This window comes from Oxyura jamaicensis, chromosome 15, assembly GCF_011077185.1.
Source record: "Oxyura jamaicensis isolate SHBP4307 breed ruddy duck chromosome 15, BPBGC_Ojam_1.0, whole genome shotgun sequence".
NCBI classification, from domain to species: domain Eukaryota; kingdom Metazoa; phylum Chordata; class Aves; order Anseriformes; family Anatidae; genus Oxyura; species Oxyura jamaicensis.
This window is the reverse complement of record NC_048907.1, coordinates 4,050,045-4,075,363: the sequence shown is the minus strand read 5'-3', so window position 1 is coordinate 4,075,363 and position 25,319 is coordinate 4,050,045. Positions and strand designations below refer to the sequence as shown.

At 52.7% G+C, this 25,319-nt stretch overlaps 1 protein-coding gene across 3 annotated transcripts; it reads left to right on the top strand.

Moving 5' to 3' along the window:
• The first annotated feature begins 1,698 nt into the window (after positions 1–1,698).
• Positions 1,699–20,405, top strand: SCARB1 (scavenger receptor class B member 1). Of its 3 annotated transcripts, none has more exons than XM_035340744.1 (12): positions 1,699–1,906; positions 5,529–5,686; positions 7,446–7,587; positions 8,050–8,253; positions 8,562–8,657; positions 8,996–9,108; positions 10,798–10,964; positions 11,519–11,655; positions 13,291–13,364; positions 14,204–14,255; positions 14,696–14,842; positions 17,822–18,011. In XM_035340744.1, the coding sequence occupies exons 1-12, from the start codon at positions 1,787–1,789 to the stop codon at positions 17,903–17,905; spliced, it is 1,494 nt and encodes a 497-aa protein (XP_035196635.1). In that variant the 5' UTR covers positions 1,699–1,786; the 3' UTR covers positions 17,906–18,011. The 3 variants fall into 3 exon arrangements, with proteins under 3 accessions (XP_035196635.1, XP_035196633.1, XP_035196634.1); XM_035340742.1 differs by lacking the exon at positions 17,822–18,011 and adding an exon at positions 19,896–20,405 and having other exon boundaries at positions 1,700–1,906; XM_035340743.1 differs by lacking the exon at positions 17,822–18,011 and adding an exon at positions 19,896–20,405 and having other exon boundaries at positions 1,701–1,906; positions 11,519–11,637.
• The last annotated feature ends 4,914 nt before the right edge of the window (positions 20,406–25,319 follow it).

Here is a 25,319-nt window from a genome sequence, read left to right as displayed (position 1 = left end):
GAACATGAAGCTGCAAGTCCTTCCTGGGCTGGAAGGCTTTGATAACGCTGCTTTTCCTGGTGGTGGGCTGGGTACTGCCCGCAGTGTTGATGCACTAACGTAGTACCAGCCATCAAGACGGGAATCTCAAGTTCCTTCAAAGGCCAGCAGCCTCTGATGGTCTGATTGCTGCACGGTGGGCAGTGGTGGGAATGTCAGCAGGGATCCTGCGGTCCTTGAACCAGGTGCTTTATGCTCTGTAAGCTTTTAATTGGTTACTGGGTTGACTGTTTTTCACCCAGCTTGAGCCTATTAAGCAGACTCACTTCAAGAAGTACTGGCTTAAGGGGTACCTGCTGCAATGCACTTTGATCCCAGCTTTCCATGAAGTGGAAATACTACGGTGTTGGGGAGCTGAGGTGTTGGGAGCGGTTCTCCCACCAAGAATGCTGGCAGAAGGGAAGTCTCCACCAACCTACTTCGTGGTAAGCTGCAGGTCACGAGTAGCTGACCGTGCTGCACTCTAGATTGGGAAATGGGGAGAAGGGCCTGGAGTTAAATAAAAAATCAGAAGTATTCCAGGCAACATTGGGCAGTTTTACATGCTGGTGGGTAGAAGAGGGAGTGCTAGGGGTTGGAATAATGGCTTCAGCTGAACACAGACCTCAGATGGACTTGAAGTAATCTGACTGCATCCAGGTTGGGAGGGTGGGATTCCAGGAAGGAAAGCAAGGTTTGTCGTGGGTGATGCTGGTGGTGATTTATACGGGATTGAAAGAGTGGTAGGAAAGATACTTCTGGGGCTTTGTGGTCTGGAAGGAACGAGCTTGGATAATCAAGGTTTGTGCTGAACTGGAGAAAGCCTTTGGACTAAATGGCGTGCCAGGTAAGCGTGACGTGCCATCACCGATGGCCCGGGGTGTCTCTGCTGGGCTGGCCCTGGGCTCTGCCCTCGCGTGTCCCCAGCTCCAAAGGGTGATTCACACCCGTGGGGTGGGAGCTTCACGCGCCGTGCTGCCGCAGGGCGCTCAGGGCTGGAGGGATGGACTGAAATAACAGCCCCGAGGAGGTGCAAATAAAGCTCGTGGTGGCCTGCTTTTTCTGCACTCGGGTCACTGGAACTTAGGTAGCCATTAAAAATCCAAAAGCCCTTCAGCAGAGCTTTGGGTGGTCTGTGATGGGGCTCCTTAAATGCAGGTAGCTCGTTTGGGGGTGGGTGTATTGGTGGTGTGAGTGAAGAGGACTAATTAATCTGTAAAAAATCAGGTGCTGCAGCCCAGTTAGGTTTTCTGAGGTCCCTGGGGGGGGGGGGGGGGGGCTGCTTAGGTCCCCATCACAGGTCAGTGAAGCTTTTCCTTGGAAATCTGACGATTTAAAAAAATCTAGAAGGAGAAGCGATGCAAATAGCATTTTCCTGTTCCAAACAAAGCCGTGCACAGGCAAATAATGAACCGGCCAGCACAAAGCATGGCCAAACCCCCCCAGGTCCAAAAAAGCAGTGCAGCGCTTTAAGATTTGTTTCATCGGCAATAAGCGCGTCAGTGCAAAAAATAAATAAAAAAATCATCATCAACAACAAAACCCTTTACGGCCGTACAGCCCCGGAGCGCGGCGGGCCGAGCAGCAAACCCCCGACCATCCCCGGAGGGGGGGGGGAGGCTGCGGCCGGTGGGGGCGGCCCGGCCCCGGCCCCCGATCCCCGCCCCGGTCCCCGCCCCGGTCCCCGCCCCGCAGCCGCCGCCGGGGCCCGGCCATAAAGCGGCGGCCGCGGGCCCCGGTTCCGCTCCGTTCCCCGTTCCGCCGAGCCATGGCCGCGGCCCGGCGCAAGGCGGCGGTGGGGCTGGGGCTGGCCGGGGCGGCCTGCGTCCTGCTGGGGGTCTGCCTGCTGCTGGCCGGGCCCGCCATCGTCAAGGAGCAGGTGGTCAAGGTCAGCGGGCCGGGGGGGCACGTCCCCCGAAATGTGGGGTCGGGGGCAGCGCTCCCCCTTTTTTGTGTGGTGCTGGGGAAGGGGAGAGCGGGGCCTGGAAGGGGCTTTGGCGTGGCTTGCTTTCAGCATGCTGTCGGGGTTTTGTATGTAGGCAGCTCCGTGCTCAGTTGCAGCGGGTGGGATGGGGGCTGAGAGGGGGCTTGACCCCATTACAAAGGGGTTTATGTGCCGAGGGGGTGACGGTGCTGGTGGTGCTGGGTGCTCCTTTCATACCTGTACACATGGGCTCACGCGGGCAGCGCGCTTTCCCAACGGGCAGTGGCATAGGTGGTGAGCTGGGGTGCTGTGGAGAAGCTCTTTGTGGGGTGATCTCCGAGACTGGGAAGTTGGAGTTGGCCCTGTGAAGACCTCCGTGACCAACAGGAGAGGTCCTGCAGCCCCGTTTATCCCCGTGGTTGTGGGGCTGTGCACTGAGGTGCTGCTCTGCTCAGGAACCGCTGCACGGAGCCCCAGGGACCAGCGAGGCTGTCCTGGCGGGCAGCACACCAGTTAGCCCCAGTAGCGAGCCAGTGGGCTGTGCTGGGCACCCCAGCTCCCCTGCGCTGCTCTCCAGCTCCCTGCCCTCAGAAGAGCAGGGGGAGGAAAAGACAATGGAAAGGGCTCGAGGGCTGAGGTAAGGACAGGGACGTTACCCATTACCATCGCAGGTAAAACACAGTGTAGGGAAATTAATATAACTTATTGCCAATGACAGATGAGAACAATGAGAAACTAAAAGCAAATTAAAGCCGCCTTCCCCTCATCCACCCTTCTCTACCTCCTCCCCCCCAGCAGCCCAGGGGACGGGGGCTGTTCCCCTCCCCGTGCTCCCTCTGGTATCGCTCCCAGCTCGGCTCTGCCCAGCGTTGGGTCCCTTTGGAGCCCGTGCCTGGCCTGGGGCAGCTGCTGGGCTCTGCTCAGAGGCACCCCTGCAGCTACCGGATCCTTGCTGCTTATCCCAGTGCCTGGGCTCGTCCCCAGCCAACTTCTTTCCCCCTTGCCCCACTGCCTGGCCATTTCTACAGGCTCGCACCTACCAAGCCAGCCCCTAGCTGTGTGCCCCTGGCAGAGGAGGCGAACAGCGAGTGGCTGGAGTGCCAAAAAGTCTTTGCTAGGAGCCAGCTTCTATTTAAATGTATCCTACAAAAGCCCAGCTGGCTGGGCAAAGCCAACCAGGGCTTTGGCTCAAGCAGTACGGGTCAGTTTTTGTCTCGTTTCATGGCCATTTGGAGCTGGTGCCTGCAAACAGAAGGCTGAAGGCACCTCTAGAACAGGGGTGAGGTGCTCAGTGCAAGAAAATTCCCCTTCCTTTAGATAGTCTTGATTCTTTCTACCCAGTTAGCTAGTCCTTGGTACGAGAACGGAAGAAGGGGAAAAGACCAACCTTTACTTCTCCTCAGGCGTCCCTTCATCTCAGCTACTTTGGCTCCACATCTTCAGCATGACCCAAAGGTTCCCAAATTCTTCCACGGCTTAAAGTAAAATGGAAAAACTGAGTGCTGATGTCTAGGGTGGTGAGAAGCATCCAGGAGCTTGCTGAAACTTCTGGGTTGGTGTTTGGGGTGGTGGGTGAGAGGAAGAGCAGGGCCTGGCGGCAGCAGGGCTGGGCAGGTGGGTGGAAGCTGCTTTGCCAGCCCTGCCTCGTTGAGCTCTGCATCGGAGGTCGGGAAGGTGGGTCCTGGTGGAAAACCACCCAGCACAACGAGGCTATAGCTCTGAAGACATTTTTGATAAAGGAGTGTAGAGGAACTGTTGTGGGAGCCTATAGAGCTGGCCCTGCAAAACCTTGGAAGCACCTGGAGCTCCATGGAGCTGCCTAAGATACGAATCCAGGCAAGAACCCTCGTTGCCTTCAGCAGCTGTTGGCAGGTAGCGTTCCTTCTCCACGTGGGAACTCCGCGCTCTCCCACCTGGGTGCCAGGACCAGACTCGCAGCGCTGTCTTTGGATGAGACGAGTGGTAACCAGTCTCTTTCAGTTCCTCAGGAACACAGAGCAGCATGGTCAGGAGATGTCAGATTTCTCAGCGACACTTGGTAACCTAAGTGAAAAAATAATCTATTTTTATTTCAGACACGTGACTGTATTTGTGTTGACTTACAAGCAGCTTGACTCCACGGCCACCCTGTTGGGTCCATCTGACTTAGCGGCACCCGTGAAGGAGCTGGAGCTGCTGGTTTGGGTGGGAGAAGGCTGAGGAAGGCAGCAGGGAGCCGGGATGTGGCTCCATCTGCCCGTGTGCAGGTTACATAAATGCATGCATATGCAACGAGGAGTCCGGGGAGCGCCAAACAGCACAAACAAGTAAAAGGATGCAGATGTTTAGGCTCTGCTGGACGTGCAGGAGTAGGGGTTATAAAACAGCCCAAATAAAATCTGGGCTGCTCTTGTCCTAAAATTCCTCCTTTGTTATGAAATGCGTGAGGCTGGCAGGGCTGAGGATGATGTGGAGGTGGGAAGGGTTTGCTGGGGGATGGATGATCCGGGCCCTGCCAAGTCCTGCTGTGCGCAGGTGGCACGGCCTGGCCACGGGGCACCGAAGGGAAGATGTGGGGAGGTTTCTGGCAGCTTACTTCTCACTCTTGCCACGGCATCAAACGTGCAGAGCCCAACCGAGCTGCTGTGGGCCTGAGCTGCAGCTGGATGATGCGCACGTGTTGTCGCCGATCAGTGGATCAGACCCACTTCCATAAGCAAGCTGGGTTACTTAACTGTAACAAGGGCTTGTACTCGCAGAGATAGCAAAGCTAAATGGTGGAATGCACCCAAAAATGGGTAATTAAGAGGGATCAAGCTCAGGGTGTGCCAGTCCATAAAGCAGCCCCCAGGAGGCAGGGAGGGAGCAGAGCCACAAGTGGCCAGGTGCCAGCACCTGGAGGTGCTGGGGAGGAGGTGGGGGTTTGAGTTTCTGCAGGCATTTCCCAGAAAATGGGTCGGTGATATGGGAAACACAATCACGGATTGCCTTTGACCTGCCTTATGACAAATATGAGTCACCACAGGATGGCAAGTGAGGAGAAGCAAAGGCAACCTGGACACAGTTTGGCTGCCATGGCAGTTCTCTTTATCGTTTTTGGGGGCATTTAGTGGGCCTTCCCCGCTGGTACCCAAACAGTTGTGTTGTCCAAGGACTGGTCAACTCCCCCAGCTCTTGCCTGGTTCTGGCTGTGTGGAGCTGCCAAACCTGGTGAGTGAATGGAACAGGGTTTGGAACAGGGTTTTTTGATTGTGCCAAGCAAGTCAAACCTGCAGAGCTGTGAAGAATTCAGTGCCGGCTTGTCTAGCACAGTGAAAGCCTCCAGCACATCGAAACGGCTTTGAAACCCTGTGGGTAGGAGTCTGGCAAGCTGAGTCTGAGTACATAAGCCTACAGACATCCTGTGGCATGAATGTGGTGCTTCTGCATACATAAGTTCCAATTTTAGAACTGGCTCTGTTTCAGTCCGCAAAACACGCTGCGTCCTCTAGAGATCCCCTGCCGAAACTGCCTCCTTCAGCCGGGCCCGATGCTGGAGGCAAGGGTGGCTGTGCTCAGCTGGGGCCACCGAGCCCAAGCAGCATGTCTGCCTTCTGTTTTTCTGCAGAACGTGAGGATCGACCCCAGCAGCATCTCCTTCGGCATGTGGAAAGACATTCCAGTTCCCTTTTACCTGTCGGTGCACCTCTTCGAAGTGCTGAACCCCAACGAGGTCCTCGAGGGAGCGAAGCCAATCCTGAACCAGCGTGGGCCATACGTTTACAGGTCAGGTACTGCTTGTGGTCTGTGAGCTTGGCTGATCTGCTGCCTGCCAGGCTTCTGGCTGCTTCCTTCAGGAGGGGAGCACTGCGTTAGCACACTTGGCATGAGCCTGGTGGCGCGGGATTTTAAAGCGACCCGAATGTGAGGCAATTGCTCTGATCGTGCTAAAACCATGTGTGGGACCTCTGGCCAACACGGTGGTGAGGTTGGTCGGTGCTTCAGTGTGAGTTGTGGAGCTTGGTCTTGAGATGGGACCCTGGGTTGGGCAACCAGGCCTGGGCTGACAGGGTCCCAGCACAGGCGTCAGGGGTGTTGGTAGGGTGGTGGGCAAATCCTGTCTTCAGAGCAGGCTTCATTTTTGTCTTCACAGTGCATTTAAGAGTCCAGCTCCAGAGCTGGAATCGCCTAAATATGAAACTTCAGACTTCATGGATTGATGTAAGACACCATCTAGCATGATGAGATGCAGAATCTGCCTAAAATAAGTGATTTGGTCACGAGAACCAGTGTGGAGCACTAAGACTTGACTGGGTCCACCTAGAGCAGGACTCGATCCACTTGCCTTGTCTAAAGGTAGCTGAAGCCCCAGATGTCTCTGGATGTGGTATCTGAAGTAATGGGAGATGTTGAAACGAGCACGTGAGCTTACCCATAAATGACAATATTCAAGGTGCTAATGCGTGCACATGTAGGCAAAGTCAGGTCAGCAGCCTAAGCAAGCTCATGCGGGAAGATTACTGGTCTAATCCAAAGCTGTTTGAGCAGTGCTGGGGGGGAAGCCTGGCAGTATGTATATGCCCTCATTTCCCCTTGGCTTGCCAGGTCAAACTGTAAGACCATGTGGATTCTGTATGTCGTGATCACGTCAGTCGCTTGGCTTGGGGGAAAGGCTGCACTTACACTGCATAAGAATAAACAAAGGGGCAAAGCTTATTAATGTCCTGCTGAGCAAGATTAGTGCCCTTCCCTATCGTGGACCATAAAACAGAGGCTCCACAATAAAGGACTTTGTTTCTGCTGGTGGGTTGAGCTGCAGCTCCCTAGGGAGCTGTAACCGGCTTGTGATGCTGGGGACAGCCTCGTGCCATGGTAGGGCATTGCAGTCCCCAGTGAGGCTGGGCTGTCCCCACAGCATGCAGCAGAGGACGGCATGCAGAAGTGTGGTCCTGAGAGGAGCAGGAGAGCCAGGGTGTGCTGCACATGGGGTGCCCAGACCCAGGAACCACTCGGGAGCTCTGTGTCAGATCTGTGTGGGCCTGACAAGTGGGGCTTGTGCCGTCTTGCTTGGTGCCCTCCTGCCTTGCAGGTTGCATCGGTGCGTGGGGAGGTGCAGATCTGCTTATCTGGGCATCTCGCTGGTAGGGCTGGGCTTTTCAACAGCTGTAGGAGAAGTTACAGGGGGCTTATTCCTCAGTCAGGAACAAGCACTTTTGTCTCGTGCTTCTCAGCATCTGGGTTTTGAGCTGGCAGGAAACACGTGGTGGCTGCAGGCTGCTGCCGAATCCCATCCATCAGGGGCACCTTGTCAAAGCGCGCTGCTCGCAGGCTGCAGTGCTGCCAGACACCCGAACCATGGCCGGGGTGTGCGACTGGCACCTGGCACACCGCCTCTCCCGCTGCCCCGAGGCTCCTTCCTTGGGTTTGGTCTCCTTCCTCTGCTCAGGAACAAGGCCGGGCCTGTGCAGCCCATCCTTGTTCCACGGGCCATGCAGTGGCGCTGCGTGGGGGGAAGGTTCCCATGGTCCCTCCTATCTCTTTGCAGAGAGTTCAGGTACAAAACAAACATCACCTTCCATGACAATGACACCGTCTCCTACCTGGAATATCGAAAGCTCTTCTTCCGGCCGGACTTGTCCAATGGCACCGAAGACGAGTACATTGTCATGCCAAACATCCTGATGCTGGTAAGGACTTGCTCCCCGGAGAGATACTGGCTTCCGAGCTCGCTGGGAGGGTGGTGATGCTCAAAGCTAACCTGAAGCTTACTTTCCTGTAGGGATTGAGTCTGGTGAAGCCATGGGGTGGATAAGCTTACAGAATGCAGTTTTCTGGGTGTTGGTGGTTGTGTAGGGCTGTTACCCTTCCAAAATCAGAATGTGTAGAGGGGCTGGCAAAGCAGCTGGGCTCGTGACTGCAACTTCAGCTGAGCATCATCGGGGGAAATGAAACCTGTGAGCCCTCAGTGGCTGTTGCCATGAACTGTTTTCTGCCCAAATGTGGGATAAATGGTGAGCCTCAGTCTGTCCAAAGGATTTCTGCAAAACTGAAGAGCGCTGCAGCAGAGGGAGGTTGCTGAGCACTGAAGATGCATTGCTTTCTCTTTGGTAATACAGGGCTTTTGTCTCAGAGATTGATTTCTTTCCCAGGGAGCATCTGTCATGATGGAAAATCTGCCAAACTTTGTGAAGCTTTTACTGAGTGGGGCCCTGGCTGGCCTGAAACAGGAGGCCTTTATGAACCGGACAGTGGGGGACATCCTGTGGGGCTATGACGACCCTCTTTTAGACACAATAAATATGATTGTTCCTGGCCTGATCCCGTTCAAAGGGAAATTTGGCATGTTTGTAGGGGTAAGTAAATTCTTGCTCGGGAAGGCTAAAATAACAAAAATACTGTTCTTGCTATTGAGAGTCCAGGCTGTCCCCTTTGCAAGCTGCTTAGAGCAGCAATGTGTAATTGATGGTGGTTGTGTAAGGCTGCCTTAATTTTCCCCTCAGGCAGAAACGTGTGTTGGAAGCTGTCTCTAGCAACCAAAATAAAACTTCAATAGCTTACAGTACATGAAGCAGTCCTAGAGCTAATGAAGCATGCAAAGGTGTTAACATATTGCAGTCTTGCCACATAAAATGGGTTGAAAGTTAGTTTCTTCTCTCTGCAGTTTAACAACTCCAATACCGGATTGTTCACCGTGTACACGGGCATGAAGAACATCAGTAGAGTTCACATGGTGGATTCATGGAACGGGTTAAAGAAGGTAAGTGTCAGCCAGCAAACCTCTAACATGGGGACGGTGCCTGATCTCAAGCCAGATAAATGGGAAGCTGTTGCTGTTGTATTGCTGGGTCATGGGTTTGAAAGCAAATTTCTGTGGGACCCTGACTTCCACAACTTTGTATTAATGTCAAAGCAACTGCAAAACTGCCGGAAGGCAGCCAGGTGGCAAGAGGCTTGTCATCAGGTGTTAAGTTCTTCCATCTTGAAGGTCTTCCAGTACTGCTACCTCACTTTCCTACACAAGGAATGGCAGAGGTGAAAGCCAGCTCTCCGCCGAGCTTCCAGTACTGAGCTCCTCTCTCTGCATCCACCCCGCAGGTGAACTACTGGCGGAGCACCGGGTGCAACATGATCAACGGGACCGCAGGGGAGATGTGGCCGCCGTTCATGTCCCCGACGTCCCTGGAGTTCTACAGCCCCGATGCCTGCAGGTGAGGCCGCAGCAGGCAAGGCACGCTGTCCCCGTGCAGGTGGCAGGATTTGTGATGTGCATGCAGAGTACCAGTGCAGCGAGGCGGAGTGCTGAGGACTAGTTTCTATAGGTAAAGGTTCACCTGCAGCTTGGTGTTGTAGTGTCTGAGCTTGACAAACAGTATAGTTGTCCAGCTGCATCTTAATGGTATTTCTAAATACCTTCTAGATCACTGGGGAAGCTTGCATGTTGAACGAGCAGAAAATAACCTGTCTAGATAAGATGTGGGAAAAGGAAGGGAGAAATAAGGGTTGTCATAAGGAAATGCTGCATTGGCCATTTGACCACAGGGCTAAATGCTTGCTGAAGCAGTGCTGGGAGCTATGCCACTGCTTCCAGGCTGCTTCATTTTTTGTGCCTGCAATACTTCATGGTCATCTGTGCACATCTGTATGACACCCTGAGTTAGCTGATCATACACAGGGTAAAGTACCCTCCAGAGTCTGCCCTGCTCCTGTGGAAGCTCCATGAGGCTGGAAGGAGGGGAAGTGAGGCAGTCAGCCTGGCACAAACCCTGTCCCCAGCTTGGGGAAGATAATGTTAATTTAGGCTTTGCAGTTGCTGCAAAACAAGCAAAGTGCTCATGCTGAATAGAGAACAATGACCTCTTGAGCGAACAAGCAAAGTCAGCTGAGCCAAGCATTAGTGCAGGAATTCCTCTACACAAGAAGCATCAGCAAATACCAAAATGACCCAGAGCCAAGGACTTGTAGGGAAGTTTACTAGTAATCAAAGTTTAAATACATATACCTGTTTTTGAAGAACTACAGAAGTGTTTTAGGGAATGAAGTATGTTTCCTGGCAAGGCATAAAATGAAGTGGGAAGCTTAGTTTCTTGTGAGCCCGGGAGATGTCTGCAGGACAGCGCTGTGGGTGTGGGTTCTGCGGAGGAAGTGGATCTGTCTCTTCACAAGGCAGAGCAGTCTGTTCTCTGCAGATTTGGCACACCCAGAACTGCCTTGAACTGCTGAACATGCCTTGACTTCCCCTCCGCAGTCCTCAGAAGGCAGCTATGGCTGTAAGCTTTCCCCTTGGCCAGCCTGGGATGTCTGCTTCCACATGAGTCTTGCTTGAGTGTGAAGGAAGCAAACTTTCCTCCTGGAAACTTGCTTCTATCCTGGACATCTGGTACCGATGATGCAGCATCAAATCTCTGGTCTGTTGTACCCAAAATAAAACCTTGCTGTGTAATGTAGTTCAAAAGGTAAAACTTTCCACTATGGAAAATGGATGGCCTATATGCTGGAGCTGTGCTCCAAAACAGATTTAGTCAGTGTCCATCCCCTGCCACAGCGCACTTCTCTCTCAGCCAGTGCTTGCACAAAGAATGTATTATCTCTGGCAGAGCAGCTGTGAGGATTAGTACATGCCCTTAAACAAATCATATCTGGATTCTGCAAACAGATTTATAAGCTTGTGTGTTTCTCTTCATAACTAGTCCCGACCAGCCCTTTATTTGTGCTTAAAACATGGAAAGCAAATGGCTTAGATACACATTCCTGATCCAAAGCTCTGTTCTGGGTGTTTATCTTGATCTCAAAGTCTAAGTTACATTGCAACCGCATCTTATCCAGCGAAGATAAGAGCCCAGTTCTGGGCTGGGAACCTGTTGGCTAATCCTGATCCTTCTCCACTGAAACTCTTACAGATCCATGACACTGGTGTATGAGCAGTCGGGGGAGTTTAAGGGTGTGCCCACCTATCGCTTCGTGGCCCCCAAAACACTCTTTGCCAATGGCACGGACTATCCCCCCAACGAAGGCTTCTGCCCCTGCAGGCAGTCCGGCATCCAGAACGTCAGCACCTGTAGGCTGAGTGAGTGCTCCCCTGTGGTTCCTCCTTGCCATGCCAATATGAGACTCTAGAGATGTGAGACAAATTAACCTGTCTAAAAATGAGCTCTGTTACCTGCTGGAGTGCTAAAAGGATGGCTCTGGGGTCTGTGTGGGGTCTGAGAGAGGGAGGGGGGGGGGAAATCCAAACTTCTGTCCATGACCAGCGGCCTTGTTTGTGGGAAGGGTTGAGCTGGACGGGCCCATCACCTCCCCCAGGCTGGGAGCAGGCAGGCCACGTAACTGCCAAACTAAATTTTAACTTTGGACAGCGAGTATAGGTCATGCACGAGTGAGAATTCAGGCTTCAGTGCCCTAACCCATGTCTGTGGACGGCGAATTACTGCTGTGTGGAGTGGTGTATGGGGGAGAAGGAGGCTTAGACGCAGGCTCTTAACCTTCCCAGTGGAATAAGCTGCCAGGAGGGAAAGAAGAAGGGTATAAAAGCCTGCTCAAATATTGCAAGGGTTTAAAAATGTCAACACACAATTCTCAGGCGGGGTTGGATGGACTTAAGGTGTCCTTGTTCTCATCCAGATGCACCAATGTTCATCTCCCATCCTCACTTCTACAACGCCGACCCAAGCCTGGTGGATGCTGTCGAAGGCCTGCACCCCAGCAAGGAGCACCACGCGCTCTTCCTCGACGTGCACCCGGTGGGGGGCCCGGCTGCGGTCTCGTCCCCTCGGAGGGGTCTCTCCCCGCACCGGGGCCAGTCCTGGGCTGAGCAGTGGGAGGGGGGAGCCTGTCACTGCGGTCTGGTGGCCTTGTTCTGCTCTCGTGGCGCTGACTTGAGCAGGTTCCAGAGTGCAAAGTGGCGAGGACATGTGCAGATAAAAACGCTAAAGCCATAAACTAATTGAATAACTGGCCAGCCTTCTAGAGAATTGCAGGACTAATTATAAGCATAATTGTTTTGATAAGTGCAGTCAGCTTCTTTCCACTGACTCAGGAAGGCCCACAACACCAGGAGGTGTATCTAGCAGCAGCAGCCAGTTACACCCCTAATCTGTAAACATGCACTGCTGTGACAGCTGACTGGCAAAGTCTGAAGACCACTTTGCAGCTGTAGCTGTTGCTACCGTTTTGGGGCCGTGTTTTTCCACCATCTCAACCAACTTGTCTAGCTGGCTGCTTCCGTACTGGGCTGCCTCTTGCATATCTAAACATAAGGATGAAGTCACCACTCCAGTGGTGATGACTTGAGGTGTCTTGAGTCATCTTTGTCCCAGCTGCTGATGGGGTGGAGACTTTGGGTTCTTCCACCCACGGCCCACTCTGCATGTGGCCATGGGTGGGACATTTCCAAACATTCAGTAATAGCTCAAGCAAGAAACCAATCTCCCTCTTGAGGCAAGGCAAGCTTCTTACCTAGGCATTGGGTTCTCTGCTTTTCTTATCGCAGTTACGGAAATCTAATTAAGTTTATTACAGTATCAAACGTCTTCTGATAACAGTACAATTAAAGTCTTATCTAGCTGCAGTCTGCTTTGAACAAGCAGGGTCAATCCAATGAAAACTCTCTGCCCTTAACGTGTTGCAAAACTGCAACATCATGAGAAACCAGTGCCAAAAAACCCAACTTTGAAGTGTGGTGTTTTTGTGGTCTTTGTGTTATTGGACAGTGATAGCTGTTGATATGTAGTCCTAGTTAAGAGAAACATTCTGTGCCCTTTGTGTGCATGAATTTTGGCATCGGTGTATTCTCATTCTCAAACCTAGTGCAGGTAGGATGAGCAACAGAAAAGGCTCATCAGACTTAGGAAAAAACAAGTTTCTGTTAAAACACTCTGCCTGAGGGATAACTTGCAGGTTGCATATGCTACTTGAACTTACTTAGGTTTGGTCCTACAAGCCTTGTGTCACATAAAGCACCTCCCTCTGTAATGCCGTCTGTCTGTTGATCGTGTGCTGCCTTCTGCAGCAGCCCTGCTTGTTTAGCTTAGCTTTTTGCCTTCAGACCACCTCGAGGGAATCGATTCCTTCTGGATGCTGCTGCACGCAGCCCACTGAGTGGCGAGTGAGTCTTCAAGTGCAGGGGACAGACCCTAAAGTCCCTCCATGAGCACTCATCCCCATTGCCTGGGGAGCAGTACCTGATTGACCAGTGCTGGTAAGCTGGTGGAAACCCCAGCTTTGCTCCTGGCCCCACGTGCAGCAGCTGCAGTGGATCTCTGGATGGTCCAATTCATTGCTTTGGAAGGTGACACCCAGAGCAGCTGTGATAGAAAGCAAAGGGCTGCTTTTCTGCAAAGCTCTCATGATAAATGTCAGCTGTACTGATGGACTGTTTTTTCTCTCCTATGCAGATGACGGGCATCCCCATGAATTGCTCCATCAGGCTGCAGCTGAATCAGTACTTGAAGCAGGTGTCTGGTATAATGTAAGTGATCATCTTTTACAAATAGCCATCTCTCCCTCAAGCAGGGAGTGCTGCTGGCTTTGAGGTCACTGCAGAGCTTACTCTCCCCAAGTACAGGGCAGCTTTGACATTACCAGTTGTCACCGTTGCAGAGGCCAGCTGGCTGATGTGGTGAAATGTCAGCTGTTCCAGTGACCTCGAACTGCCATCCTCTAGCAGTGCTGCACGTGCCTGCCTGTCTGCTCAGCCCCTGCAGTGTTTTGTGCACCTGAAGCAGTCAGTGAAATACCAATGCTCTGAATGCACTGCTCCTGGTGAGGCACAGCAGCAGTTTGCCTGCTTCGTGCTGCTGCTCAGGTGTTACCCCAAAACAGGCAGACCAAAGACGCTCAGCTCACAGAGCTGACAGTTGAATACTTCTTTCCAAAAAGATGCTTTCAGCTTTGTTGTGGAGATTGCCTTTGTTGCATACAGCAGCAGACAGCCTTGATGCTGTGAGCTTGGCTCCATCACCCTGTAGTACCGTGCAGGTGACTGAGGTATCTTGGAGCTGCATAAAGTTCATTCCCGTTCACTGAATTAATGCATTTGGAGCCCAGATTTGGTGTGGCACTTATTGCTGTTGTTGGGCTGTTACACTCACATGGAAATGTCCCCTCTGCTTTTGCATGGAAGTCCCTAGGTGGGCCTGGTCACTGGAGGGGAGGGAGCTCCCTGCAGCAGCAGGCATTGCTGCATTCTTGTACCAGTAACCTGACCGCTGCTGGTCTGCCAGACCCTTCTCTTTAGGAAGGATTACAGTAGCTGTGGCCTGATTAACTGGGAATCTAAATGCATATTTCTTTTTTCCATCCCCGCAGTCAAACAGGGAAAATTAAGCCAGTGGTGCTGCCGCTGCTGTGGTTCGCAGAGGTGAGCTGCCTTCCTTGACCTGTTTCTGAAGGTTGGCCCGTGCAGGAAGGGGGAAACTACATTGCTGGGGAAACTCCACTGTGAATAAAGCTTTAAGCCAGACAGACTAATTAAGCAGCCAACAGCAGGCTTTGCAATACTCGGCTGTGTGGTTAATCCCTCTGAGCTGAACAAACCGTGAACTATACTGGGTGAACTTCTGGCTCTGCCCTAGATGTGGGGTTAAATAGAGCCCCGAACGGTGCTGCCAGCATCTGCATGCTAATATGGGCCAGTGAATGCTGTCCTACAGCTGTGTGCAGCTATTTGGTAGAAACTTCTGGCCTTAGTGAGTCTTTCCTTAATTTCTTAATCCGTGGTGGGAGAGGAATTGCACAGATGGTCTGCCTCGGCTTTGGATGAAAGCGAAATGCCTATAACAACTTTGCTTTCTTGGGCAGAGTGGATACATTGAAGGCTCAGTCCTAAAGCAGTTTTACACCAGCCTGGTGCTGATCCCATCCATCCTAGACTACCTGCAGTACATCTTCCTTGGGCTCAGCGTCCCGCTCATCATCTCAGCTGCTGTACTCATGATGATGAGTCAGGTAAGAAGTTGCAGATGTCAAATGGGAAATGCTGTTAGTCGAATCAGATTTAATCAGATGATGTAGATTGGGCTGACAATCTAACAATCCTGATGAAACACTGGCTGATGCCACGAATCTGTTACAACCTTAAAGCAGAACCATGTCCTAATGGTGCTAGTACATAACAGCAGGACTTCCTCAGCTATCAAGAAATTGGGCTGCAAATCAATAATATAAAAGCATTTCTGGCCGCCTCAGTGCACAGCGCACACTGACGTGGGCTCCCATAGGAGGAAACATTTCTCAGCTCATCCCGCTAATGAACGAATAAGCCTAGTTCCTCAGTCTGGTTTTCCATGTAAAGCAGCAAGTCTGTGCTATCACCCAAATACGTATGCCTCTGCAGGGTCCCAATCATTTTCTCATCTAATTAGAGACTTCTCGAGGTGATGGCTAAAGTTCAATTTGTTTACAAATTAAATGTAGTAGCTGTGTTCTTACAGGAGGGCACAGGCACCACAGCTGCTTCTCAACCCAGACCAGACCCTGTCTTTCCCTGAAACTCACTTGTTTCTCTACAAGTGGAACTGCCCAAAATAGCTGTGGGAGTTAGACCCCCAGACCTTTGTGGGTCTGGGCTAACTGAGAAGCCAAGACCTCTGAAGGCTGCAGAGAGCTGACAGCTTGGTGGGAGCTGAGCCACGAGGGGAGAGCAGCATGGGAACCTGGCTGGCACATGAGCCTGATCCGTCTGGGCATAAGACTGTGGGGACAGAATATAAAACAGCTCAAACACTTGATGGTGGTCTGTGTCTCCAGCTGCAAAACACTCACTCATCTGATAAGAGCTGAAGGTTTTAGAGAGCTTAGCGCTGAAGTAGAGATCTAGCTCTCTACCCTAACCTATATCAAAGCAAGCTTATTTAGTTTGGCATTACAGTCAAACGGCTTGAGCTGGCTCTAAAGCTGCAGATAAGAAGAGGCTACATGCCGGGATGAAAAGGCAATGATTAGAATGAGTGGGCTGAGGTGAGAGCATGTGCGAGAGGCTGCTTTTGCTCAACCTGTAACTGCCCTCACTGAAATGCTAATACAAGCCCACTTTAAATAGCTCTAGGGTTCTCCAAGTATCACGTAATTGGATTTTTACCAAGCCTACAACTGCTTAATTGACTTAAACACATGATTCCAAATCCCCTTGTTCTTCCATGGGCTCCCCTGTGGTGTGAGAGTGATGCTAGGGGCTAGGGCTCAGCACTAAACCCTTACTGTGCTCTGAAATGCTCAGGCTTTGAGTGCGCCAAACCTTGCGGCTCCAGCAAATGCAAGTGGGCTCAGCGTAGCACCAGCATATCTGGGGAAAAAAAAAAAAAGTCAGTATTTGCTGGTCAGCTGTTTCTGAGACCCGCTGCAGCCCTGGGCTGGCATTTCCTCGCCCTGCCTTGTGCAAGTTTTACTTCTTGGTATCAAAGAGCCTTAACCATGACAGCTGGGGTGAGGAAGAAACACTGGCTTTGAAGTTCACTCAAAAGCAGCTGTTCAGTTGGTTTGAAATGCCCCAAACCCAGGTATAAGACAGCTGTATTTGGGTGCTCAGACAAAGTGTCATGAAGTGCTGGAACTAAAAATAAACTGCAGGAAGTGTCTGACTACCTGAAAAGTAAATAAAAAGCCTTAATGACTTTATAAATCTCTAAGGAAGCTATGCAACAGCACATTAAAGTCTCTGCCTAATGAATAGATAAGAGCTTGTAAACTCGGACGACAGCAATTTGCAGCCAAGGTATGTTCCTCTGATTGAAGTGTTGCTGATCTAGTGATGATTGCTTAATCGTGCACAGCCCTCCCTCTTGGGGCAAGAGCTGATATCAGAGGGGACACTGAAGAGGGGCATTGTCCACACCTTCACGTGTCTGCCAGTGGGAAGGTCCTGCTTAATCCACTTCCTTCCTGGAGTTCCTTGCATGTCTCTGGCTTCCAGAGGGAGCGGTGTGCTGTAAAACCAGTCCAGATGAAGTACTGTGAGACGCTTAAATCTTAGCCTAGTTTACAGTGGAGCCACTTTTGAAATGCATCTGTTGGACCTGCGCTTCCAGAAGTGTGCATGTTTGTTGTGCAGGCATAAAACATGCCTGAATGCAGCACTGTAGCTCTCCTCTGCTGACATGACCTACAGCCTGTGTAATGACACGTTTAGAAGGCAAACAGACCATTTTAAAACTGGCTTGATGCTGTCCGAAATCTTAAATAGGGCTTAGGTTAACCTAGATTTTGAAATCTTCATTAATAACTAGATCATAGTTAAACACTGATTGAAACTTCTTTTAAAATCTCTTCCTAAAATTGGACCCTCCATGGATTTCATGTCAAAGTGCACCATAAACTGGCCTGATTATCTTCTAGGAAAAATGCTCTTTATTTTGGAGTAGCAATAAAAAGAACTCAGACAGTAATAAGGCCAACCCGGCCTCCTCTGCCAGAAAGCTGCCTCCAGTTAAGGTGTTGCGGGAAGCCAGACTGTAGGTGCGTACCCAGTCAAGGTAACACACTCTTCTCTCATCCTGATTTGATTAAATTTTGTTCAAAACCAATCAAATGGAAACGTTTACGGTCCACATATACAAGAGATGTCCTCAGGCTTTGACATAGTGATGTTGTCTCCTGGCTTTAGTATTCAGGATGACTTAGATATCTTAATACTTGCACTTACCCAGGCTGTAAGAACATGCTTATATTGTTTCTCCCTGTGTACCTGATCTAATAATATCATTAGGGGTTGAGATAAAACCTGTGTTTTGTGTGAGGAAATGTTTTTCTCACCTTTTTCCCCTGCAAGTGTTTGAGATCCAGAGGTAAGTTCTTAAAAGGGCAAAACTCATTGGGGTAACAGAGGCACCCGGCTTGTGGGTTTTGCATTGCTCTTGAATGCAGGCTGCCTTGATGGAAAGGCTTTCAAGAGGGATTTTTATGTGTCAAATATCTGGGTTTGTATTACAGAAACACAAAATCACAGAATCATTGAAGTTGGAAGGGATCAATGGAGGTCATCTGCAACACCCCTACCCAAGCAGGGCCACGTAGGCCTGGTTGCTCAGGGCCATGTCCAGCTGTCTAAAGCATCTCCAAGGATGGAGATACCCCTCACTGTTGTGTGCAGCCTGTCACAGTAAAAAGAAAAAAGAAAAAAGCAGATGTTCAGCTCAAACCTTTTGTGTTTTAGTTTGTGCCCATAACATCCTGTCCTGCCCCGGATGCCACTGAAAAGAGCCTAGCTCTGTTGTTTTTGCACACTCCCTTCAGATGCTTAAATACATGGGTGAGATCCCCCTGAGCCTTGTCTTCTCCAGGCTGAACAGCTTCAACTTAGCCTTTCCTTGTATGAGGTGCTCCAGTCCCTTGATCATCTTAATGGTCCTGCTTTGGACTGTCTCCAGTAGCTCCATGTCTCTCTGGTTCTGGGGAGCCCAGAACTGGATGTGGTGCTTCAGGTGTGTCTTGAGTGCTGAACAGAGAAGAATCACCTCGAGCTGCTGGCAGTACGTTGCATGATGCAGCCCAGGATGCCATTAGCTTTCTTCACAACAAGGGCACATCACTGGCTTGTGTTGAGCTTGGTTTTTATCCACCAGTGCCCCCAGGTCCTTTTCTGCAAAGCTGCTTTCCAGCCAGCTGCCTGGGGCTGTTCCTCCCGGGGTGCAGGGCTTTGCACTTGCCCTTGTTGGAGCTCGTGAGGCTCCTGTCGGCCCATTTCTCCTGCCTGACGAGGTCCCTCTGGCCTATCAGCCACTCCTCCCTGCCGTGTGTCACCTGCAAATTGCTGAGGTTGCACTCTGCCCCCGTCATTTAGATTATTAATAAAGATCCTAAAAAGGGCTGGACGCAGGATTGACTCCTGAGGTACACCAGCAGTTACTGGCCTCTGGTAACATTGTGCGCTGATCAGCACCCCCTGCGCTGGGCTGTTCAGACAATTTTAAACCCACCTCACTGCCCATCCAGTTTCAATATGAGAATCTCACAGGAGACCATGTCAAATGCCTTACTGAAGTGAAGGGTGGCAATAGCCATGCTCTGTCCTCATCTACCAAGCCAGTAATTCCATCAGACAAGGCTACCAGGTTGGGCAAAGGTGACTTTTCCATGGTGAATCTATGCTGACTGATGACTTGGTGTGCCTGGAAACAGTTCCCAATGCTTCCCAGGGACTGAGGTGAGGCTGACTGGCCTGCGGTTCCCTGGGCCCTCCCTGCCCTTCTTGAAGATAGAAGTGACATTTGCTTCCCTCCAGTCTTTGGGCACTTCTCCAGTCACCATGATTATTCAGAGGTTATTGAGAGTGGCCTTGTAATGCCAGCGGCACTTGTGGGTGCATTCTGTTGGGGCTTGTGGACTTTGCTTAAATATGCTGACGTGATTCTCTTTTGCTAAGGGTGTGTCTTCCTTGCTCCAGGGTCTCTGGGGTTCCCTGCCTCCTTCAGCAGCAGGCCCACGTCTTCCTATCGTCACCTGTGTACTTACAGCAGTACTTCTCGTTGCTTTTGACATCTCTTGCCAGATTGAATTCCAGTTGGATTTTGACTTTCCTAACCTCATCCCTGCATGCTGGGACAGTCTCTGTATTTCTTCCAGGTTACCTGTCTCTCCTTCCACCCTCTCTTTGCTTCTTTTTGGCCAGGAGCAACTCATTCATCCATATGCAGGCCTGTGACCACGAGAAGACCCTGCCCATCTCCCTCTTGCCTTCTCTGGTGCTGTGCAGCCTGATGGCTTACCCCACAGCCCCTCTACCTGGTGACACATAGAAGGGCCGTATCACCAGGTAGATGCCCTCTAGGCTGGGTGTTCAGGGGTGCTACAAGTATTGGGGGGCAGGAATGGAGATAACTTCATGCTGTTAGGAGAGGAGATGAAAAAATCTTCAATTTGAGATGCCTTTAGAAAAGGGCGGACATGGAAGTCCAGGGGGTTTGGGGCATGAGTGCCCTGGGTGGGGATGCGGGTGATGCACGTGCTGTAGGGTCTGACTGCAGAACAGCTGCAGGGTTGTGACTGCTGCTCTCTCTCCTCCCAGAGACCCACCGACGAGAAGAGCCCGTGTGACCCCACCACGCCAAGCACGCCGCCCCAGTTCTCTGAGACAACGCCGCTCCTACAAGACGCCAGCATGCTGGGCCAGGACACCGCCGAAGCCTGAGCTGCCAGCCCTGGCATGCTTCCCGCTGAGGCGCACGGGATGAGAACCACTTTGGATCCTCAGGGGTCTCTGGAAGGCGACGTTGTCCTGGGCAGCTCCGCAGAGCTGCACCGCTTGGCAAAGCCACGGGCCAGCACCTCTGCGCCAGTGCTCCTGTGCTGGGCACACGGTGGGGAATGTCCCTGTCCAGCCCCCCGAAACACAGTGTTCGAGAGCCCTCTGCCAAAGGGGGCCCGCACTCACTGCAGTCCCTCTGTCCCTGAGGGCAGGCAGGACTGAAGACTGCTGCTGGCTGATCTGTTGTTTTGCAATTTAAAACTGCCTATTACCAGGAATAAAAGGCACTTTAATGGGAGCCTTTAGAATAAACAAGGTTTGTATACGTAGCGCTGGTGGGATTTAGTGATCTTTTTTAAAGCCACCGTTCATCTCGCACAAATGGCACTTGCTGTCCCGAAGACACTTACGGTTTTATTGCCACTTGATGTGACCGGGCTACACTACAAATCAATTCTGGGTGCTGTCACAGCAGCCATGTCTCTCCTAAAGGCTCTCCAGGGTACCTGGAGCCTGCCCAGGGTTGCTTCTGCCTTTGCTTGTGTTGGAGAGCACTGTGGTGATTTTTAAAGCCCCTATTCTGTGCCATGACCTTGAGCTCTAATGATTCCAGTCCAGAGCCTTTTTACTCTGGCCTACCGGCTCTCTCCATGCTTCAGGTGACAGAGAGATGAGCCTTGCCAAAAAGCTCTTTGGCATATCCAACCTGCCACATCGCTGCTGCCAGACCAGTTTTCTGTGCTGCATGCTCAGCCCTGCAGGGTCAACCTTTCCTGGCCATGCACCATTGATGCTGCGAGGCCATCACCTCGCTCTGCCCCCACCACCAGCACGTGGGTGGGGAGGAGGCAGAAGCTGTGCCTCTCCTCGAGTATTAAGGAAAATACTCCTGCTTTTGAGATGGAGGAAGCTATGTGCAATAATGAAAGTAACAATCGCCTTAGTGGGATTTGGCAAAACAATTCCAAATTTCTGGAATGAGGTCTTGCGGGATCTGGGGCTGGATGTTAGCCGGGGCTGGTGTCACCCTCTGGTGGGAAAGAAGCTTAAAGCCCAGGGCTGCTCTTGGTTAACTACTAAACAGTAATTGTCTACATCTGCCTTCACTGCTTCTAACCAGGAGTCGGGTAGCCCTTGGGAAAGCCAAAGGGGCCAATGCTGGTGCCTCTGGCAAGGAAAGAAGAAAAGAAGACAGTGGGGCAGTCCCTGGTCTCTCTGGTACCAGAGAGCCTCTTACACATCATGTGGCATGGATGCTACCGTGAACTGGAAACCACTGCAATTGTCTAGGCAGCCCTGTGACCTCCTAGTGGGGTAAACAATACTTTTCCTCTTACACCTCCATCCCTCTTCCTGGACAGAAAGAAGAGGCGATTAAACCACCAGCATCTCCTGAGCTGGTGTGTTCCTTACTGGCTGAGTCCCCAGCTCTGCAGCTGGGCTTAGCCTGATTTATCGTGGAAATAGTTGTGGTATAGCCCAGGTGATAAAGGGGGACCCCAGCAACCCAGAACTTGGTCCACAGGCAGAGCTAGATGCCCAGACCATGTCTCACAGGCAGGATGGGACAAACCAGGTCTCTTTATGGCCAGTACTGCTGGGCTGTTTCAGTGGTGAAATGAGTCCTCACACAGGGACCACAGCTGTAAACTCTCCCTGGTCTTGAAACCAAAATGATCCACCTGCAACCTGTGGCTCTCAGCCTGCCACCTCAGCAGGCAGCGACTGAAACTGAGCTACCAGCTCACTGCTGTTGTACAGGTAAGACCAATAAATTACTGGAAAAATAAAATAAATTGCAAGAGCTCTTTGTCAACGCAGATTCCAGGGGGGCACCTCCGGCCCCTTTGCAGCCCGGCGGGCTGGGGGAGGCTCGTAGGGTGCTCGGGGGGTGCCTGGGGGTGCCGGGCTGCCCCGGGGGGCTCCCGTGTGGAAATTTGGGGGGGTCGGGGCCCTGCTGAGCCGTGCTGAGGCCGCCGGGGGGAGCTGTGGTGCCGCGGTTGCCGCGGGCCGGCTGCTCCGCGGCCTGTGGAGGCCCAGGGCCTTGGCGCTGGGGAGGGGGCGGCCTCCGCGGCCGTTCGGCCTGCAGTGTGCCCCCCCTGCCCTGCTGCCAGCCGGCTGTGTTCCCCCATGGGTTGCTGTTGGCCTCAACAACCACAAAAACCGTCTCCTCTCGCCGCGCACGGCCCCAGGAGGCTGCCCGGGGGGAGGACGGCGTGCCGCGTCCCGGCTCTGTGAGGCCATGGCAGGAGAGAGGCCGCCCCCAGGCACGGGGAGCCTCCGGGCCCGCAGCCTCCCCTGAGGGCTCGGTGTCCACAACATTTCCCTCCAGAGCCTCCACCAGCTCCTCTGAGGGCAGGTGAGCGATAACACAGCCCTCCTCCCCACCCGCAGCAGGGTGTTTTTATGATCACGGTATAACCGCAGCCTGGGAGCTGTTCCCCTGCTCTCCCTCCAGCCCTATCCCACCTCCCCTGGCAGCGCAGGGCTGGGGGGGCTCAGACCTCTCTGGGAACCCCCCTGCAAGGAGCAGCCCCCACGTTACCCCCACCTGTGCCCGTGGGGCTGCCAGGTGCCTGCCTGCCCCGCCTGGGCCTGGTGGGTTAAAGCTCAGCAGGTGCAGGGCGTTAAGCCTTGGTTTGGGAACAGGTTTTTGCTTTGTTCCACGTGATGTGATCGCTCTGCTTCTCGTCCTTGCCTCCAGGTTTGTTCATGCACAGGCTGTGGCTCTGGTCCCCTGGGTGCAAGACTTGCAGCAGCGATAAACTCCTCCGGTGACGCGGGGAGGTAAGTTATGGAAAGCAGCCCCAGGGCTGCCTCTGTGCCCTTGGGTGGTGTCTCCTCCTTTTTGTATGCCTGGGAGGGTAGCCAGGCTCCATGTAACTGGCAGGGTTTGCGTTAAGCTTCCATAAAACTCCTCTATGCGTGCATATAACCTATTTCTCGTGGGGCAGAGTGGTGGTACCCCCATGACCCAGCCTAGCTGCTGCCTCCCCAGCACCCTCCTGAGCCACCCGGGCACCAGCAGCGCTGCTGAACCGGGGAGCTGGGTGCTTCCCTGGGCACCCTGCCTTGGAAAGTGCGGTGGTTGTCTTTGGAGCACACTTACAGCCTGGGTGCAGCTTTCCTCTCTGTTTTTTATTGCTTTAAAAAAAACGTGGGTAATGCAGTCACAACTGTGGGGTGGCATTGTAATGCTGGAGTGTGCTATGGAGAAACCAACGGCCACTTTATGGGTCTGAGCTTTACGTGTATGCAGCTGCCTGTGTGGGGCTGTGGATCCCAAAGCCCAGGTAGGAGGTGAAAGGAGGGAATTAAGGGTTTGTGGAACCTGCTTTGTCTTGCATTGGGCCATAATGAACCCCTCTGTTTAGGTGGGAAGTATCTGGAGGGAGGACAAACTGCTTGTGGGGTTTTGGAGCAGAGCCTGTGTTGCTTCTCTGTGGCTGGGCACTGTGGGATTTGCTGGTGCTCCCGTGCTGTTTGATTTTAATCCTGTTTTGGACTGGGATCTCTGCTGTGTCACACTGTGGTGCAACACTTGGGTCCTGGCCATGCCCGTGTGGCTTAAACGAGCATCCCTCGTGCAGGCGAGCTAGGGATCCAGCCTGGATGCCCCTCTCTCCAGGCCATCTGCGTGATCTGCCCTGGTTTGAGCCCTTTCTCAGTCTGATGCTGAGCAGAAAGCATTTTTCCTCTCTGTGCCGCAGTGCTGGCGCAAGCAGTGCCCGGCAGCCCTGGCCCCCAGCTGCCCTCTGCGCCTTGCCAGCGCAGCGCTCTGCGCAGCCCTCTGCCGCCTTGGCCATGGCCCAGCCTGCCTGGTGGTGCAGAGAGCTCTGTTGTGTCCCTTCCTCTGCTGCAAACAGAGGGACAGAGCTGGGAGATCCAGGCACTGCCCCAAGCACGAGCTGTGCCATGGGCACATCCTGCGTGCCGAGACCTGCTTTGAGGGTGTTACCATCACAGTAAGCAAATAAGGGCTGCTGGGCTCTGCTAAAGAAGTTTCTGCTCCCAAGTGTGTGCTGGATGTCACTGTTAAACCTCCCGGTGTTCACTGCCTTGTTTAAGTAGCGTGACTGAACTTCTCTATTCCTCCTGATAGCGGGGACGCAGGAGCTTAACTTCACCGCCTCGCTAGTCACCAGTCAGGGCTGGGCCATTGTCTGGGGAAAAAAACACGTGTGCACGAGCTCCTCCACCCTGCACTGTCAGGAATTCTCCTGCCCTTTAAAATGGGACGGGGAAAATGTGACATCCCCCGTGCTATGAGCAGGTCCTTTTACTACGGTACCGCTGTGCCCTGGTGGTGAGAGCCCCGGCCTTACCCCATCGTGCAGCGGGGTGCTCTGCTGGGGCTGCTCCATCCCTGCTGCCGTGGGCATTGGGCTCCCTGTGGTGCTTCACGTGTGGAACCCCATCTGGGGTGAGACAATGCAGGGACCCGTCCCAAGTCCCCATTTCCCCTTTCCATCTTGGTGTGGTGCCCGTCGGGGAGGTGTCCCCGTGCTCGGAGCGGTGACGTGCGGCCGGCGTGCAGCCAGGGCTCCCTGCGCTCGGTGGCTCCCTGGGAGCGCTCGTTTTCTGGAGCAAGAGAAACAGTTCCTAAAAAGGAGCAGTCGGATGGAAAATTGATACCAAATGGTGATATCAGTCCCCTGAGAAATAAGGTTTGATCTCTCAGCCCGTGGTTCCTGGGGGTTAGGACGCAAGCACACAATGCTATTTTGGAGGGATTAAAAAAAAAAAAGTTTATTTTCTCCTTTTGTAAGTTCATGATTTTCCCAGACTTGAGCTGGCTTCAGATGTGATGCTGATGGCACAGGCTGCGCTTCGGGTGCGTGTGTTGTCCGCAGGATGAGGAAGGCCTGCAGGGCTGTGCCTGGCTCTGCTCCTGCTGCTTCCCTGGTCCTGCAGGGCCCGGCGATGTCCCAGGCTGGCAATCCTTCCCATCTCCGCTGTGACAGCGGCCCTGTGACTGCTGCTGAGCTCCATTTCTGGGGGTGTCCGGCTGCGTGGTATTGAGCTGCATTAATTTCATTATGTTTAACTATGTTGCTTGGGGCCGCACTGCTCTAGTTAAAAAAAAACAACACTGTGACCCAGCTGCTTTCTGCCTTTTCCATCTGAACCAATTCCTGGACCAGTTCTTGTAGGAAAATGCCTGCTGAGCCACTGGTGCCAGGAGGCTTCCCGTGGTGCCCACAGCCCGTGGGGCCGTGGGTCGCGGTGTCCCGCCGCTTGCAG